This window comes from Zootermopsis nevadensis, unplaced genomic scaffold (assembly GCF_977971745.1).
Source record: "Zootermopsis nevadensis isolate Lab colony 2312 unplaced genomic scaffold, Znev_1.0 Znev_ptg000024l, whole genome shotgun sequence".
Classification (NCBI taxonomy): Eukaryota; Metazoa; Arthropoda; class Insecta; order Blattodea; family Termopsidae; genus Zootermopsis; species Zootermopsis nevadensis.
This window is the reverse complement of record NW_028259156.1, coordinates 18,907,832-18,923,505: the sequence shown is the minus strand read 5'-3', so window position 1 is coordinate 18,923,505 and position 15,674 is coordinate 18,907,832. Positions and strand designations below refer to the sequence as shown.

The window sequence follows — 15,674 nt, the reverse complement described above, 5'->3', positions numbered from 1 at the left end:
CATATATTTCCTAACTTTTTGACTATTTGAGTTGATGAATGTTGAGAGTATTGGATGTAGTAGTTAAGAGCCTCAATTTTTCTATGTCCTGTGTATCAGTCATAATCTGCATCCTTCATTCAAGTCCGTGTCCTGCCACCCAAGTTTGGGCATACGGGGTTCTCAGACAGATCATGAATATAGAGCACAAAAGGATGATCTAATAGCGGCTAAATTAGTGTTCCAGCAGGAAAAGATGTGGAGCCACTGCTCAGCATCAATACCTATATATAGGAAATTACTGGAATTCTCAATTACAATAACTCCTACCTCTTGTTCCAAGAATGTACATATCAAATAACCATAAGTGGAGACATTAGAAAAAAAATATCTTTGTAGGGTGTCAGTTTTCTATATTAGAAATAGTGAAACGTGTTTTAAATTTTGTTCTTATCTGCAGGATGTATTTTCAACATTCTCGTCAGACTCTGGAAATGTGCATGACTTCCCTGAGGGGTCAGAACATAAGCATCATGGGGGCAGTGGACACATGCCCAAGAGCAAGTCAATGCCCGACTATCAGGATGTACAGAAACAAGACTTGCCTGGTGAGTAATGTGTGTACTGCAGACAGAAATCTGTTTGTGTTTCAAGAAGATAAAATAGAATTACAAAAATAATACTGCATTGGGCTATGAATCAAGTTTTGACAATGGGTATCATTCTATATTTGAGTAAATACAGTAATTGAGCTCTTGCATTTGTTACAGGTCATGACTTCAGATTCCGCCAAAGTAGAGATTCAAACAGGAAGTCAAGCAGTAAGAAGACATCGACGGAGCTGACTGACAGTGGTGTGAGCGTTGTCTCAGATAGCACGCCAGTCACATCACACCCCAGTACACAGTGCAAAGACAAGTTCGTTACTTTTCAGTTACTAAAATTGTCCTGATTTAGGTTTTTTGGGTACTGATGCAGTTGAAGAGATAGCCTGAAGAAACAGAAATATTGTACATTTTTATGAAATTGTTATAGAAAAGTATGACACAATTGTGTGTGATTGATTTCCTTATCACTGAATGTCACAGTCAAAAAGTTGGCATCCCTGCTTCATATTCAAGGGTCCCAGTTTCAAATCTTGGCCTCAAGACAACCTATCCTGGCAGGTTTTTGTTGTTTTTTCTCAGTGCCTCCTTGCAGTTGCTTGGATAATAATTTAAGTTAGGCTTTGGCCATTATCTTCCACCTTCTTTCACTATTGTCCTGTCATTAGACACTATAATCCTAGCTGTTGATAGTATTGTTAAACTCACAAATATTTCACTTATTCAAATACATTTTATTTTATAGTATGAAATTTTGATAAAGGCGGTATGTGTTTTATAACCACTAGTTAAAAGAAATAATTATATTTTCTTTTTCAGTATGTCTAGATTATAATGACACCTAGGTCTATAGAAAATATGTTGAGGCCTGTTCTAATTTGTGTTTTTTTTTGTGAGATCATAAAATATGTATTGATAAAATGTTCGCTGGAGCTGTGCAGTATAATGTCAGTACAGCAAAAAGCATGAAAAAAGAAACATTCATTGCAACTAAACAGTTTCCATTCTGTGGGCTGTTTTTCTTCCTGTAGTTCATATTGCACTGTAATACTGACAGAAATTAAGTGCATTCCATTTCTCTGTAGTAGGGTTCTGTCATGGTTGCTGGATAGCGATAAGCTGGTATCTGCTGCATCGCACTGTCACAGTGAGCGAGAGGCCTCGAAGCATCGTGTGCGAAGGAACGATCCTTCCACCACCTCTCCTGTAGCAACCAGGTAAAGCTTCATTACGTCTAAATATCAGACAAATTATTTAAAAGTTTTGTTTTAATTGGACAGTTTTAAATTTTCATAATTCTTTATGGCTGTGATCCCAAAAAAAAAAAAGAAAAGAGTACAGAGATTTCTGAAAGGGTTTTTAATAGATTTTAGTGTTAGAATTTATATGAATGAATTTTCTTTTACACGCATATTTTACTTTTCAGGCAAACCACATAAAGTGGGAAAGTCATAGGTGAAAAAAGTAATTGATTCTTGTTTTCATTCGTTCTTTCAAAGTTACAGAATAACCCAGCTCCATCTATACAGCAGGTCCCTTTTTGAAAAGCTACTAATAGTACAATCAGCTCTCAAGAAATTCCCTGTCTTTTATGGAACCTAAAAGTTCATTGCTTTGTTTACAAGAGCTTGCCATTGTCTCTCTCTTGTGCCAGACAAATCCAGTTTACACATTCCAATTCTATTTCCCTAGCATACATTTTATTATTATATTCCTGTCTATACTTATGTCTTCTGAGTGGTCTCTTCCCTTCAGGCTTTCCAACCAAAATTTTGTATGCATTTCTCATCTCCCCATGCATACTACATGCCTTGTCCATGTCCTTGATTTTATCATCCAAATAATAGCTAGTGATTAGTACAGATTATGGGAGCTCATGCAATTTTCTCTCTCTCCTGTCACTGCATCTCTGCTCCAAATATTCTTCTCAGCATCCTGTTCTCAATCATGTTCAGTGTTCTATCACATCAGCATGATATGAGAAATGTGAAATGCTAATTAAATTATTTTTATATTGGATGCAGGCTTAGTACTTTCAGTGTTTCTCAAAGATAATTTTGCTCTGGTTTCAGAAGTCAAACATCACTCTTGTATGTGCATAAATACACTAAAAAGTTCTATATTTAGAACATTTAGAGGAAATAAATGTTTAACCAAGTTGTGCCTTTATGCAGGCACAGTCGAAAACCAACGGCAGCGTACAGTACTTCTCGGTCAGGCTCTCTGGAACGTGGAAGCAATGGAGGGGTAGGCCCTGGTGGGGCATGGGGCCCTGCTCAGCCATTTGTAGCAGACCCATCAATGCCACCACTGCCACTCCCACATACAGCCACACAGCTCGAGGAAGCAAGACGCAGGCTACTAGAAGAGGAAGGTCGTAGCAAGGCAGCACGACAGAGGTATTCCTATTGACTTATTTAAATAAAACCATTCAGTACTGATTAATACAAATGAGCCACTAACTGGCAGTAGTGTGCTGAAGGTGTTTACTTCCCCATGGTGTTCATATTTATTAATCTGATATTTGCAGTATGTGATGTCTGTTCAGAAATTCTCTCAGTGTAAGTAATATTCAGAACACTGTATTGGTTTATGATAGGTTTGCGATATCATCCTTGAAAACTGCTGGTGCAACGATGCACATGCCTGTAGATGCACCTCTGTCTGGTCAGTCAACATTACGCAAGAGTTTACGTGGTGGTCGCAGTTCCTTGCCTGGGGCAGCCACCTGCATGGAGAGCTCAGAGTTCACTACAGTTGTCTTCTCATTCTGTGATGAACAGTTCCCATACCGCACCAAGATTCCTGGACGGTCTGTCACACTGCGGCAGTTCAAGGAATACTTGCCCAAAAAAGGCAGCTATCGGTGAGTGAGAGACCTATATTCCTTAGCAGTTTGTAATTCCTTTCATTATGTAATTGTCTAGTAACTAACTCTGTCCTATTACAGAAGCCTACTGTTGGACCCTGTCTGAGCCATTTGTATTCCATATCACACTTTTAAGCTATGAGGTGATACGGACACCTTTGAGCATTCAGTCAAACTGATTAGATTGGCATAGCATAACTTTGTAGACTTACATTTCAGAGGTATCTGGTTTGGATCTTGATCAGGTTGCCAGCTATCCTAACTGACATTTATTTTGCTTTTCCTCAGTCTCTAGGTCTATGATTATACCTTGATGACACCAACTTCCATTCATATCCTTGTTCATCATTCATATCTTCATCTATAGTATGTTATTTGGATCATTTCAATGCATGAAAATGAATCTTACAATTTGTAGTAAAAGTAAGCCTATGAATGTGATCATTAATATTCTTACACAGCAGTGAAGGGAAATATATAATAATTTTTAAGTCATAATTCTCATAACATGCTTACTGGACAATCAGTGTTAATTCCATATCCAAGCTAGCTTGAAGATAAGTCCACAGTTTTGTGTAAGACTTTGTCCTTGAACATTACTAGTTTTTCAGATGCATATCTGTTCCCAAAATATCCATTTTCTGTTTCACCCAGATCATCATGCCATCTCATGGTACTGATTAGGTAAGGGAGTGATTGGGACTCTGGGCCCATCTGGGTGTGGAGATGAAGTGGAGAAAAATTGCTCTGTACATGAGCTGAATGACATTTATTCAGCCCATAAAGTCACTTTACTGTGTCCACAGTCCATGGCTCTCCTTTTCCTATCTGTTTGTATTCTCATATTATCTATAAGTAGTGCATCTTATTCATTGTGGTTGTTGTGTCAGTATAGCATAGAATTGATTGATGCAGGTATTTCTTCAAGACGGAGTGTGATGACTTGGACATGAGAGTGATTCAAGAAGAAATAACTGATGACAATGAGATTTTGCCATTGTGGGAAGGGAAGATAATGGCACAGGTGAAGCCAGTTGATTGAAGGAAGATCCGGTTGATTATTATTAATTACCATCAGGTGTGAAACGTGTGCCTTTTTCTCTCTTTCCTCCCCTCTTAAAGTGAATGTGTTCCTTAAACATCTCAGTGATATATATATTTTTTTTTCCGTAGTACAACTATTTACAAGTACGGAGTGTGTTGGCGTAATGAGACATGCTGACAGAAAACTTAATTCTGTAAAAACAGAAACTGATGGCAGCTCCATCTTAATCATTTATCACGTGTGGAAATGTAATTCTGTTGAGGCTTGGTTAGTAACAAGTATGTGTGTGCCATGTTTTGGATAAGTTCTGTTTTGTCTCGTAAGTATGACTTTTTATTTAAAACAAGGTATGGTACATGCAAATGAATGCAGCTGTTGTTGTGCTGGGCTGCTGTCAGTTTATTTTATATATATCTCAGTTGGTACTAATGGTGAATTCCAGTTTGTTCTGTTTGTGAGTACTTTTCTGACAATCGAAGATCTTGCTGGGTGGCTTTCACGGTAATCCCTTGTGGTCCAGTGTTCACACCTTCATGATTTTGTCTTACTTGCTGCTTGACAGAAGATTGCAAAGGGTCAAGAGATCAAGGTCAGCATTCTGCCAACTAAATACACATGGTGTTCTCAATCTTTAACATCTAATATCATCTACAGGTACATGTAGCTACAACTCATTGTCACTGGATACTGTTCAGTTGTCATTTCAGTAAGCATTTTTATCATTATGTGCTATATCAGTTGGCATTCAGAATTGAACCACTGGGATGCAGTTTGATTTGGTCTGTTCATAAAGTCTCAGACTTAACATAAGAGTACTGTGCAGCTAAACTACCCTAGTTATCAAAGTAGTTGAAGTCACTAAAACAGCCACTTGTTCCACAGCAGTCAAGTATGCCACTGGATTAAATAAGATGAAGACAACGAATGGTAACCTGGTGTAATTCTTCAAACATACTAAATATAACTTCAAATAAAACCATTTACTGGTATAAATGTATTAAGCTGTTTTAGTTCAATCATAATTTTGCTTTGCTGGAGGTAGGAGGGAAAGAGATACTTTTGAAATGATGTTTTATATTCATTATTAGTTTCAACTGGTATCTGGTATTTTTCAGTGCCTTATTTAAAATATGTAGAGTTTGCTAATGAGATTGGAATAAAATTAACAGTATCCAAAACTGTTTAAATGTCATGTGTCAGAGGTAGAATATGGTACTTCACATTTAATTGGCATCAAGTGTTCAGTTCTAGTCCCTGTTCAGGTGATAAACTTGTATAAACAGGCAAGATGTTCAACTGAGGTATGTGCAAAACAGTATCATTTCATTTATCCAAAGTTTAATTCTTTCTTGGGTAATCCTTCTGCATATCCTGGTCAGAATGTGTAGTATTGTGTATTTTTTGGCACCACTGTAAAGTCATCCAGCAAGGTGCCGTCTGTGCAATGCATTATGAAAGCTGGGAGAAGGCCTCAGCTTGCAGCATTGCGTGCATGGTTATTAAAATAAAGCAGGCAATTGTAATTGTAGAGCCTAGTATTGTATAATTTATATAAGTGAGAGCATGTCTTCAAGCGGTATTACTGAATGTTTTGTTACTTCAACATGAATTCAGATAATGAAGTGTTAGAAATAAGAGTGTCTGGTTGTGACACTGCTGGCACTTCAATATTCCCAAGTAATGGACCTGTTAGTGGATATAACTGGAGTCTAGAGTGTGCCATGTTTTTAATCAAAGAGAAATGAAATGCTGCTTTGTTTCAAAACAACTTGATGCACGCAGTGTAGAACAACTCAGCACGTACAAGTGTACATACTGCAACTCATATACAGTTTGTTACCATATGTGTCACTTGCTGAATTTTGTAGTAAAACTTGAAATATTAACAGTCTCTTTTCTTTTTCTGTGTTTTTATATTCATTTGAAGTTGTGTGTTGTGTTCAGTCTTCTGACTTGTGTGTACAATGTCCTTCTTATACTCAGTGGGAATTTAAGTGTACTTCGGTAGAGTACAGATATTTTCCAAATGCATTATTTGTGATATCCTTGTTGGTCTTGATGTTAGTTCATTAATTGCAGACAAATCCTGCAAACCATTCATGCTACAGTTATTAAGAATTTAAAGCACACTGCATACAGTTAAACTGCAGAGTCTGATATTTTTCTTGTAATTCATTATCAGTACACAGTATCAGTAAGTGTTTTAAATAAAATCGATAGATCTTAATGAGGTCTATATTTTATGTCCTGAATGCCAAAGCCAATATAAGTTTATTTTGTGTGCAAGCCTTGTTAAAGGTACTGTAAACAATAGTCTGATTATCTCTCACTAAGCAGAGACTCTTTTTGATTGGACCCAAACACACGTTACAGGATGTTTTACCTTTTCTGTAAAAATTAATTTGAAGTTTTGAGAGATGGAGTTTCCACAGCTGACAGTTTCCCAATGTTTCAGGGATACTAGCTGTCTATGAAACGTTGGTAAACATGTACCAGACCACAGAAGAGGACAGAATAGTATAGAATAGAATTTATTTACATTCCATAAACCTTTTATAAGTCTGATATAGGTATGTGCTTCAACACTGAAAGCAGCAGTCAAAGTAGTCATCGTTACCGACTGAGTCGTTGCGAGTGGCCAACAATTATTACTGCCAGCTTCACGACCGCTGCGGATAGATGGAAATAGTGGCGTGACGTCATATACTGCGATACCAACATCCCCCGTTCCAAGACGAATTTCTTGCTTCGAGAAATTTCACTTTTTTAAGTGGACTATATGACGAGGGCGAATTTAAGACTAATGGCATCAGAAGACGAATTTTTAAACGGTAAGAGGTGTTATTCATTTTGGTGTTAAAAGTAAAGTTCAGAGCTGTAGTTTAATTTTGTTATTTTCTTTCAGCTATAAGAGAAAATCTGCATAAAAGTGGAAAATTAAGTAAAATTAAAGCAGAACTTAAAACTGAAATTATGAAGGTGCTGGAACCAGAATCTAATTCAAATAGTAAACCAGAAATTCCAAGTGAAACCTTAATTATTAATGAATTAATTCGGGAATTTTTGACGTGGAATGGTTATCATTATACTACTTCAGTTTTGGTTGCAGGTAAGATACTATTTTTATTAAACTCTTCTGTAATAGGTGATTTTTCAGGCGAAGTTTAATTAGCGAATTTACAAAAATTATTTTCAGAATCGGGTATGCCAGTCGAACCATTAGATAGAACATCCTTGACTCGTAGTGTTGGTGTTTCTGACAGTACATGGGCATCAGAACTGTAAGTTTTACTAACATTATTAGACATATTAATAAATCAACCGGTCTTTGGAATGGGTCCATTTAATTTACAGTTTATTTATGACTGAACGTAATTATAATTTCCATTATTTTGGCACACTAGCACAACGTTACAGTCACTGACACAATAACTGATTGAATAGGGTGGTGTCAGGTAAGCTGGAGATATTACCTCAAGTAAAATTTTGTTTTATTGACCAGTTTAAGTAGGTTAGAGGTTTATGGAAGATTTAAGTCTTTCCTCGTAATGTGTTTTTCACTACTGCCAAAATTTGCAATGCTGAGGGAGTTCAGTGCTCATTAGTGGTCTCATTTATGAGTATTATTGCTAAAACTCGACTGTTACTGTTCAACAGAGCCACAGGATCCACTCCTTTGATCAGTACCATCTGTCAAAAAAGGAAAGATGAGACATTCATATTCCTTCCCATCACGTACATTCTATGGACTTTTGTATTTCAATAATTTATATTTGCAGACCACTTCTGTACAGCATGGTGTCCACATTCAAGAAACTAGTTCAGCAACCATGAACAGTGAAGTGTGTATGTAATTAATTGATATTGTATACTTCTAATAAAGTTTTTTATCTACACTGTCTGTCACTCCATCTGTTTTCATAATTTCCTTCATTCTGTTCTGCAAAGTAATATCAAGTGTGGTACATGGCAGGGGAACTTCAGGTGTAAGTAGGGACACCATGATTATTTCACTGAAAATTAAGTGTAGCACAAAAGTGAGTTTTTAAAGATATCAAAACACATTAATACTGATAACATAATTTCTTCTTTTGGTTGGTAAAAGAGTAATTTTGAGATTTTGGATGTTTCCAATCCTTCAGACACCGTGTGACATGACAATAGCAAACCGAAGCTGAGCATCATGGTGCTTATTGACCTAGTACCAAAGTAAGATTCCAAATAAAGGATATTCACTTACACTTGGATTTGTTACATTTGCTGTAGTACTCTATAGAAATTCTATTATTGATCAGTTACAGTTGTTTGAGAACTAATTGTTTCAATTACTTTTTTTTGTAAAGAAACATGTTAATGTAGGTTTACTGGAAGGTATGAGATTTCTTCTTGCAGAAATAAAAGCAAGAATTGCTGCGGGTAACAAGTGCTGTTTAAACACATTGTTTATTATGCCTGTTATTTTCAAATAATTGTTTAAGTTGTGACTGATGTCTTTTTCTCCTTCATATGAAATCAAATTTCGTAAATAGTTGAAAGTATTCACTTGTTCTATTGTTTGGTTGTTGATTACTATTTTACTTCTTAATAGATTCAGTCCTTTAAATGCTATTGATTGTTTTCTTTACTGAGATTGTTAATCCATATTCTGTTATAACTTTATTTAATCTAAATGTAGCTTTCTGTAAATTATCCTCTGTTTCTGACATTATCACCTGGTCATCAGCAAATAATAAAGTATGAAGTTCTAAAAATGGAAGCAGCTGGTGCCTTTCCTTAGAAAATAAAATTGTATCTATACTTCATTCCATGCAGAAGCATGGGGAAGTGGAGGTATTCACATTCTTAATATCAGCATAAGATGCTTGTAAATGGCTAGCCATACGCCCTGGCCGCTTTTCCCTAGGAAGGAACCCGATACTCTACGGTAGGAGACCGAGTGCATGTAATAGGCCTGGCTGACCGTAAAATTACCACTTTCTTCAAATGGGGAACTTTGTTTTGTCTGTAGATTAATTTCCGAAAGTAAGTTGCCTAACCTTCGGGCGGCCATCTCTTTAAAGTTTGTGGCACATTTACGAAGTGAAGTGTGAGGAAGGAAAGTCTGGTACTTATTTCTTCTTAATGCAGATTTCGAATTTCAGATTTCTAACAGATGATCTAGAATAAGATTATTGTATACAAAGTAAAAATACTGAGATAATATGTTGTCAGAAGCTGGGAAGGTCATCGGGACAGAGCTATCAAAGAAGTATTCATTTCGTAGCAGAAAACAAATAGGTTCCCAGATTCGCATTGAAGAACCTGTGGATCAAAAAGAAAAGTCTTCTCGCGAAAATGAACTTTTAATTTTGAAAAAAGGTAGTACTAAAGAAAAAACTTCCAAAAGACAACACTTGTCGATAGCTTACGAAGAACGGATGTTGAACGACTCCCTGCAGAAAGAAGGTTTAAAGGGAAGTGTTTCAGGGGCCACCAGAACTGAAAGTAAGAAGTTAAAGTGGGAGCCAGATAATTGGCGTGAAGTTATTAATAATATACGAGAAATGAGGAGGCAACGAGATGCTCCAGTGGATACAATGGGATGTGATAAATGTGCAGATGAAAGTGCCCCACCTAAGGTACATGATAATTACTAATATTGTTGTATAATGTGCTGTGAACATTTGTAGGGAGTGACGTTATTATTAAGTACCTCAGTTTCTATAGTCATTTGCGTATGTTTTTCTCTAATATAAGCAAATTGGGTTATATTCGTTCTGCGTTGATGAGATTTAAATAGGCAGGTGCTTGTGTGAGAATTTAGAGAATGGAAAAGTTGTGGATTACCTTGCCCAGAAATCTTTTTAAGGTCAATATATGAAGAAATAATTACTGCTTTTACTTTCATAACAAAATTTTAATAATTTGGGTTAGTGCATTTACTTCCTATACTTTACTTGCATCTTTACATATTTAATTTTTCCTCAGAAAGATCACATTATTCTGCTAGAGAAACTTATATCATAGGCAAAGAGCAATGACCAACATTCAAATTGAAGCTTTTATATTTTATTGCAGGAAACAAGGTACCACTCCTTAGTATCTCTTATGTTGTCCAGTCAAACAAAAGATGCAGTGACATATGCAGCCATGCAGAAACTTCGGCAGCACGGACTGACAGTGCCCAATGTTCTCAATACAGATGACAAAACTCTTGGACAACTGATATATCCAGTTTCATTTTGGAAGGTATTTACACTTCAGTACCATGCTTTATTATGATTAGCCACAGGCCAACAATGTATGCCATGTGAATGATAAAGACATTATCTATTTTCAGTCTGAGAATATATTTTGTAATGTTATTTATTATACTCTTTCATGTAGTCCTTCCAGCAACATTTATCAGCATTTATTTATTTCTCTGTAAAAATATTTTGGACCATGGGCCATCCTGTCTGAGATACATTATGCACATGAACCTCTGTTTGTACAAACTTAGAATTATGTGTTATGATGTTAAAATTGAAGTTTTAGAACTTAAAATGAAACTACATGCTGTTGTTTTTATGAAATTTGAGAATTTTATTATGTATGTTTCTATATTTCATATTTACTTGACATTCTCATATTACTTATCCATTTAGAATTGACTCTTTTTTAAAGTTTGTATAATCAGAGGCTGATGTGTATAATACAACTGTAGGCTTACATCATAAGGAAGCACAAGATAGGGGCAAGGATCAAAATGTATTTCTGAGTTGTAAAGAATTGGTAATAAGTGTTTATGTTGCTACAAGTTGCTCACTAAAGATTGATAATTATTGCTTGTGATAGCAAAATGATAGTTTATTACATGACAGTAAGTTGCATAGTGACCACAGCCAAAAGATCCATGGTATTCATTGTGAGTTGTTAAGTTTAATTCTAGTTCGTAACTCTCATTGTGGTAGAATATATTTCAGTCTGATGCATTTTACACTTTCAGAGTAAGGTGAATTATATAAAAAGGACCACACAGATTCTACAAGATGAATATGATGGAGATATACCGGACAGCGTGGAGAAACTGTGTAAGTTGCCTGGTGTTGGACCCAAAATGGCTCACTTATGTATGAAGACAGCTTGGGGAATACTTACTGGAATAGGTGAGGAGTCTCCATCACAGTGAACTAGTAAATAAATGAGTCTGACCATTGGTAGTGCTGTGCAAGGGGGAAAACTCAGAATAGTTTTTCAACACATGACAGTATAAATAAATGAAAAGTAAATATACATCTGGAGAAAACCCATACGTGTTCGATCATGTTTCAACTATTTGTAAGTCCGGAAGAGGGTGGCCATGATTTTTTTTACATCACTTTTTTCACTCAAAGACAATTTAGAAAAAGAAATTTGCTGAAAATATGATACTCTTACTTTGCTCATTGTCATTATTAGAACAAAAAATAGTCAGCACACAGAATTATTGAACACACATTAACAATAACCACGAAACAGTTTGTGATACAGAAACCAGTCTAAAACACGTGGTACTGGGCAAGGGTGTTTACTATAAGCCAGCTGCAGGAACTGCAGCTCCGATCTGCACTGTACCAGTGAACTACCCCTCATTCCACCTCACACTGCGCTGTCCACTTGTGACAAGCAGACAGAGCTGCGAACCTTGCAGCACGGAGACGCACTGTACCAGTGAACTGTCCCTCACTCCACCACCCACCGCGCTCGCCTTTTGACTGGCTAGCTGCACTGAAATCCTTGCGGCCGGATGATAGCCCCAATCTGCTTCGCACTCCTCGCCCGCGGACTTACTCTCATTTCAGCCAATTAGTGGATAATGACAATGTAAGGGGCAATATTAAAATAATGATATAGAGGAAATAAAGTGTTACAAATTATATAAACACAAAATTTTTTCTTCAATTTTTGAAAAATTATAGGGGGTGCTGAAGCTCTGATGGATGGGCTGCCACTGTAAATAAGCATTTCTTTTTACCAAAAACTGGGGGAAACATACTGTCTCTGTCTTCAGGCCATACTGTATCTTAATCCAGAAAATGTCATTTTTGGCTGATTAAAGATCCTTCATCCATCTGGCCAACAGTCATTACATACTGAGGTATTACATACTTGGAATTTATAAACTGAATGTGATGGCTACATGCTAGAAAGTATTGCTTCTGAACAAGATGTTTTAACTCTTTCCCAACAACTACAACAGTAAAATGCAATAATATTAAATGTCCTCTACCATGCTTAATGCAGGAAAAGATTATACAAAGAGCATTTAAATTAATTGGCTTGGTAACAGTGAATTTAAATGGTGCAGCAAAATAATTAAGCATTGAGCTTGAAGGTAAAGTTGCAAGTCAACTTTAAGAATGTATAAAAGGTTATGCAGCCTTTATTTTAATACATCATACATACAAGACAAATTTGATCAGCAAGACTCATTTCTTAAAAGGTAAGATCAATAGATACCTGTTTTCTTATTAATTTATCTCTTGTTTTGGTTTTAGGAGTGGACACACACGTCCACAGGATTTCAAACAGATTGGGTTGGGTCAAAAAGGCTACCAAGACACCAGAAGCAACACGTATTGCACTGGAGGCATGGCTTCCAACAGAATTGTGGGATGAGGTAAATAACTTGATGGTTGGATTTGGTCAGCAGCTATGCAAGCCTGTGAATCCACTCTGCAGTACCTGTCTCAACAGAAATCTCTGTCCCTTTGGTCAGTTGCATTCCAGGGGCAAGCAATAGTCTCCAACATTATCAGCTTTGAAAACTCCCATTTTATTAAGCAAATAAATAATTACATCACCACACATGTAGCCGGTCATATATCACTTCCTTTTCTTTCCGTGTTTTCTAACCTTTTTGGAATTGGACTGGGTTTTAATCCTTTTTTTCTTTTTTTTAAGTGATTCCTTCTTGTTCTTTTGCCTTTCTATCTTGTTCTTCAGTTTGAAAGCCTTACTTTTCTGCACTTGTTTGGTGGCCTGCTTTTTTATTATCTTCTTGACATCCTTTCTTGTTTTCAACTCCATTCCTGGTAATTCAGCTTTCTGTTGATCTTCCTTTGCAACCCCGTCATCATTCTTTTCATCTTCATATTGCACCTGCAACATTTTTATCTTCAGAGCCATTTTCTGATACTGCCTTGCATAATGATATCTTGGTGTAGGTTTCAATACTGAATCTTAACTCATTTTTCACATGCTTATACTTTTTTTAATTACAGTCCTACTTTCAGAGTAAATTTTGTACTTTATTAAAGCTGTGCATTTCAAATTTTTTGCATTGCACTATACACTAATATGTTCTGCTAACTACCTCTAATTTCTTGATTTGCACATAATGGTTTGAGTTGTAATCATGAATAGGAGAACTGAAAGAAACAATTGTCACCTTTTTTTTATCTAGGAACTGAAAATCCCTGTTAGGGTAGCTGTCTGCATCAAAGATTTGAACTAGGTATGTCAAAAAATGTGGTGTGATATCCAACAGACTGTAACAGTCAGTATCTCTAGGTCCTATACTTTATTGCATGTTAAATAAAAGTATAGAACATTGACTTATTTTAGCTAACATATTGGTGTATTTCTTCTTAAATGTCAGGTTGTTTATTTAATGTTTACATGATATTTACACCCAATGCCACTTGTCACAAGGAAAATTTGATTGAAGTGCAGTGTTTTATATGTCCAAATATCAATGACTTTATACAATACAAATTATTCTCATATAGTTTCTCTCTCCAAAGGTATCAGACATTCATCCATTATACTAATATTATGCTGACCATTGTCAGGTGTAGTTGGTACACACAATATTTCATATTGCAAAGTACCAGAAACTGTTCAATAATATCGGTCTTTATAAAGAGCAGCACTAAATTTTTAAATATAAATGTCAATTTTAATTAGATACCTTATTGATTCCTATCCAGTTGTTATTCTCTGCCAGGTCAGAGACTGAAAGCTCCTGTATGCTCACAGAATGGGTTTCAAGCTCATAATTTTTAGAGATAAGATTCTCCAATTCCGGGACTGGGCGATGTGACACTATGAGTTTTTTAAATGACTCCCGGGCCTGTAATCAAAGAATACAATATTGTATAAAAAATTTCAACAAGAATAAGGAAAACGACCTTATTTTGATACTCTACGTACTTCCTGTTTTACTCGTTTCCTCTCTTCCCTTAACTGTTGCTTTAGTTCCTCTTGAGCCTTCTTCTTTCGCTGTAATTTTCTTTTGTGGAAACCAGTAAGGAACTCCCTGCACAAGAAATGGTTCTGCTATTCACACACAATAGCTAAGAATTTTTGGTAGATGTAAATTCTTCTATGGAGTAGGAGTAAAATAGGAGATTCTTTTACTGGTAGCTTAAAATTATCATGTTATGATTGAGACTTTATACTGAATGGCTTAATTCCAGTATAGTTCCCTCCTTTTTAATATTTACGAAGTTTAGTTTGGCATATGATTGTCATATTTGTATCTCGTACTTATATTATGGAGATTTGAATTTATTTGAAATTGTTCAATGTTGTCAACTACAAATGATAATGGGAGAAAGAATTATCTTGCTGCTGAAAGATATTAAATTTCTTAAACAAGTCCCTATGTGAGGCTGTTTTAGTGCCTGCCATTACTGTAATTATATTATTATGGGACCACTAAGTAACTAACAGCTTACCTCCTTGCATTTTCATCGAAGGCTAACAGAAGCTTCGTCTTTCTGTTTACACGCTTACGGGGGTGAAATACCCTTGCTTTACCATCGCATTCACTGAATTGTTCCATTTTAACTACGAACTACATTCCATCGGTGTCCAATGCATGCATAGATTTATAAATTTTTCCTATGTTGGTAATCTCTAGATTGTACCAACATGATGCATTCGCACATTCCCTAAATACTTTATCTTACCGACTGGAAAAAGTGACTTATATCCTTATTAGCACTGATAGATTACCAATGTAGAATTTACTATTCAACAGTTTAAGAAATCATTTGCCGTGTATATATATATATATATAAATATAAAAGAAGGTCAATGTGGTGTGCATGTTATTGTTGGCTACATATCAGGCTGTCATATTCCGATAATGTTTTGAATGGTTTGAGGACTCCTCCTATAGAATTATTTGTGTAGACTTTGGCCGAAAATTCATTTTAGAACTCAGTAA

At 35.9% G+C, this 15,674-nt stretch overlaps 3 protein-coding genes across 7 annotated transcripts in view; 2 read left to right on the top strand and 1 right to left on the bottom strand.

The window, feature by feature from the left end:
* Axn (protein axin) overlaps positions 1 to 8,399 on the top strand; it is a 33,704-nt gene extending 25,305 nt beyond the window's left edge. Inside the window, exons 12-19 of one of the 4 annotated variants that reach the window (XR_015536803.1) lie at positions 440 to 587; positions 750 to 897; positions 1,670 to 1,801; positions 2,759 to 2,983; positions 3,184 to 3,450; positions 4,369 to 7,329; positions 7,695 to 7,779; positions 8,278 to 8,399. Coding sequence is in view for 3 of the 4 variants with exons in the window: in XM_022076239.2 (XP_021931931.1) it covers positions 440 to 587; positions 750 to 897; positions 1,670 to 1,801; positions 2,759 to 2,983; positions 3,184 to 3,450; positions 4,369 to 4,495 (1,047 nt within the window). In the remaining variant the exon portion in view is untranslated. Of the gene's footprint in view, positions 1 to 439; positions 588 to 749; positions 898 to 1,669; positions 1,802 to 2,758; positions 2,984 to 3,183; positions 3,451 to 4,368; positions 7,330 to 7,694; positions 7,780 to 8,277 lie in introns of those variants that run through there. The other 3 variants (XM_022076239.2, XM_022076237.2, XM_022076238.2) reach the window with 3 other exon arrangements.
* A 1,126-nt stretch (positions 8,400 to 9,525) lies between these two features.
* Positions 9,526 to 13,308, top strand: Nthl1 (Nth-like DNA glycosylase 1). The gene is made up of 4 exons (XM_022076252.2): positions 9,526 to 10,116; positions 10,556 to 10,726; positions 11,466 to 11,625; positions 12,997 to 13,308. Exons 1-4 carry the CDS (start codon positions 9,700 to 9,702, stop codon positions 13,239 to 13,241), a joined length of 993 nt encoding a protein of 330 aa, XP_021931944.1. The 5' UTR covers positions 9,526 to 9,699; the 3' UTR covers positions 13,242 to 13,308.
* vito (nucleolar protein viriato) lies at positions 12,864 to 15,363 on the bottom strand. 2 transcript variants are annotated; one of them, XM_022076253.2, is made up of 4 exons: positions 15,181 to 15,359; positions 14,654 to 14,759; positions 14,412 to 14,573; positions 12,864 to 13,600 (listed from the first exon to the last, which is right to left on the bottom strand). In XM_022076253.2, the coding sequence occupies exons 1-4, from the start codon at positions 15,285 to 15,287 to the stop codon at positions 13,325 to 13,327; spliced, it is 651 nt and encodes a 216-aa protein (XP_021931945.1). In that variant the 5' UTR covers positions 15,288 to 15,359; the 3' UTR covers positions 12,864 to 13,324. The 2 variants fall into 2 exon arrangements, with proteins under 2 accessions (XP_021931945.1, XP_087211143.1); XM_087355017.1 differs by lacking the exon at positions 12,864 to 13,600 and adding an exon at positions 13,731 to 13,869 and having other exon boundaries at positions 15,181 to 15,363.
* Positions 15,364 to 15,674: the final 311 nt, after the last annotated feature.

Coding starts and splice junctions, on each gene's coding strand:
- Nthl1 (XM_022076252.2), top strand. CDS start 9,700: ATGTTGTCAGAAGCTGGGAAGGTCATCGGGACAGAGCTATCAAAGAAG. Junction 10,117..10,555: donor ATGAAAGTGCCCCACCTAAG/GTACATGATAAT, acceptor ATTTTATTGCAG/GAAACAAGGTACCACTCCTT. Junction 11,626..12,996: donor GGGAATACTTACTGGAATAG/GTGAGGAGTCTC, acceptor TTTTGGTTTTAG/GAGTGGACACACACGTCCAC.
- vito (XM_022076253.2), bottom strand. CDS start 15,287: ATGGAACAATTCAGTGAATGCGATGGTAAAGCAAGGGTATTTCACCCC. Junction 14,760..15,180: donor TTCGATGAAAATGCAAGGAG/GTAAGCTGTTAG, acceptor TTTCTTGTGCAG/GGAGTTCCTTACTGGTTTCC. Junction 13,601..14,411: donor ACTGGATAGGAATCAATAAG/GTATCTAATTAA, acceptor AAAATGTTGCAG/GTGCAATATGAAGATGAAAA.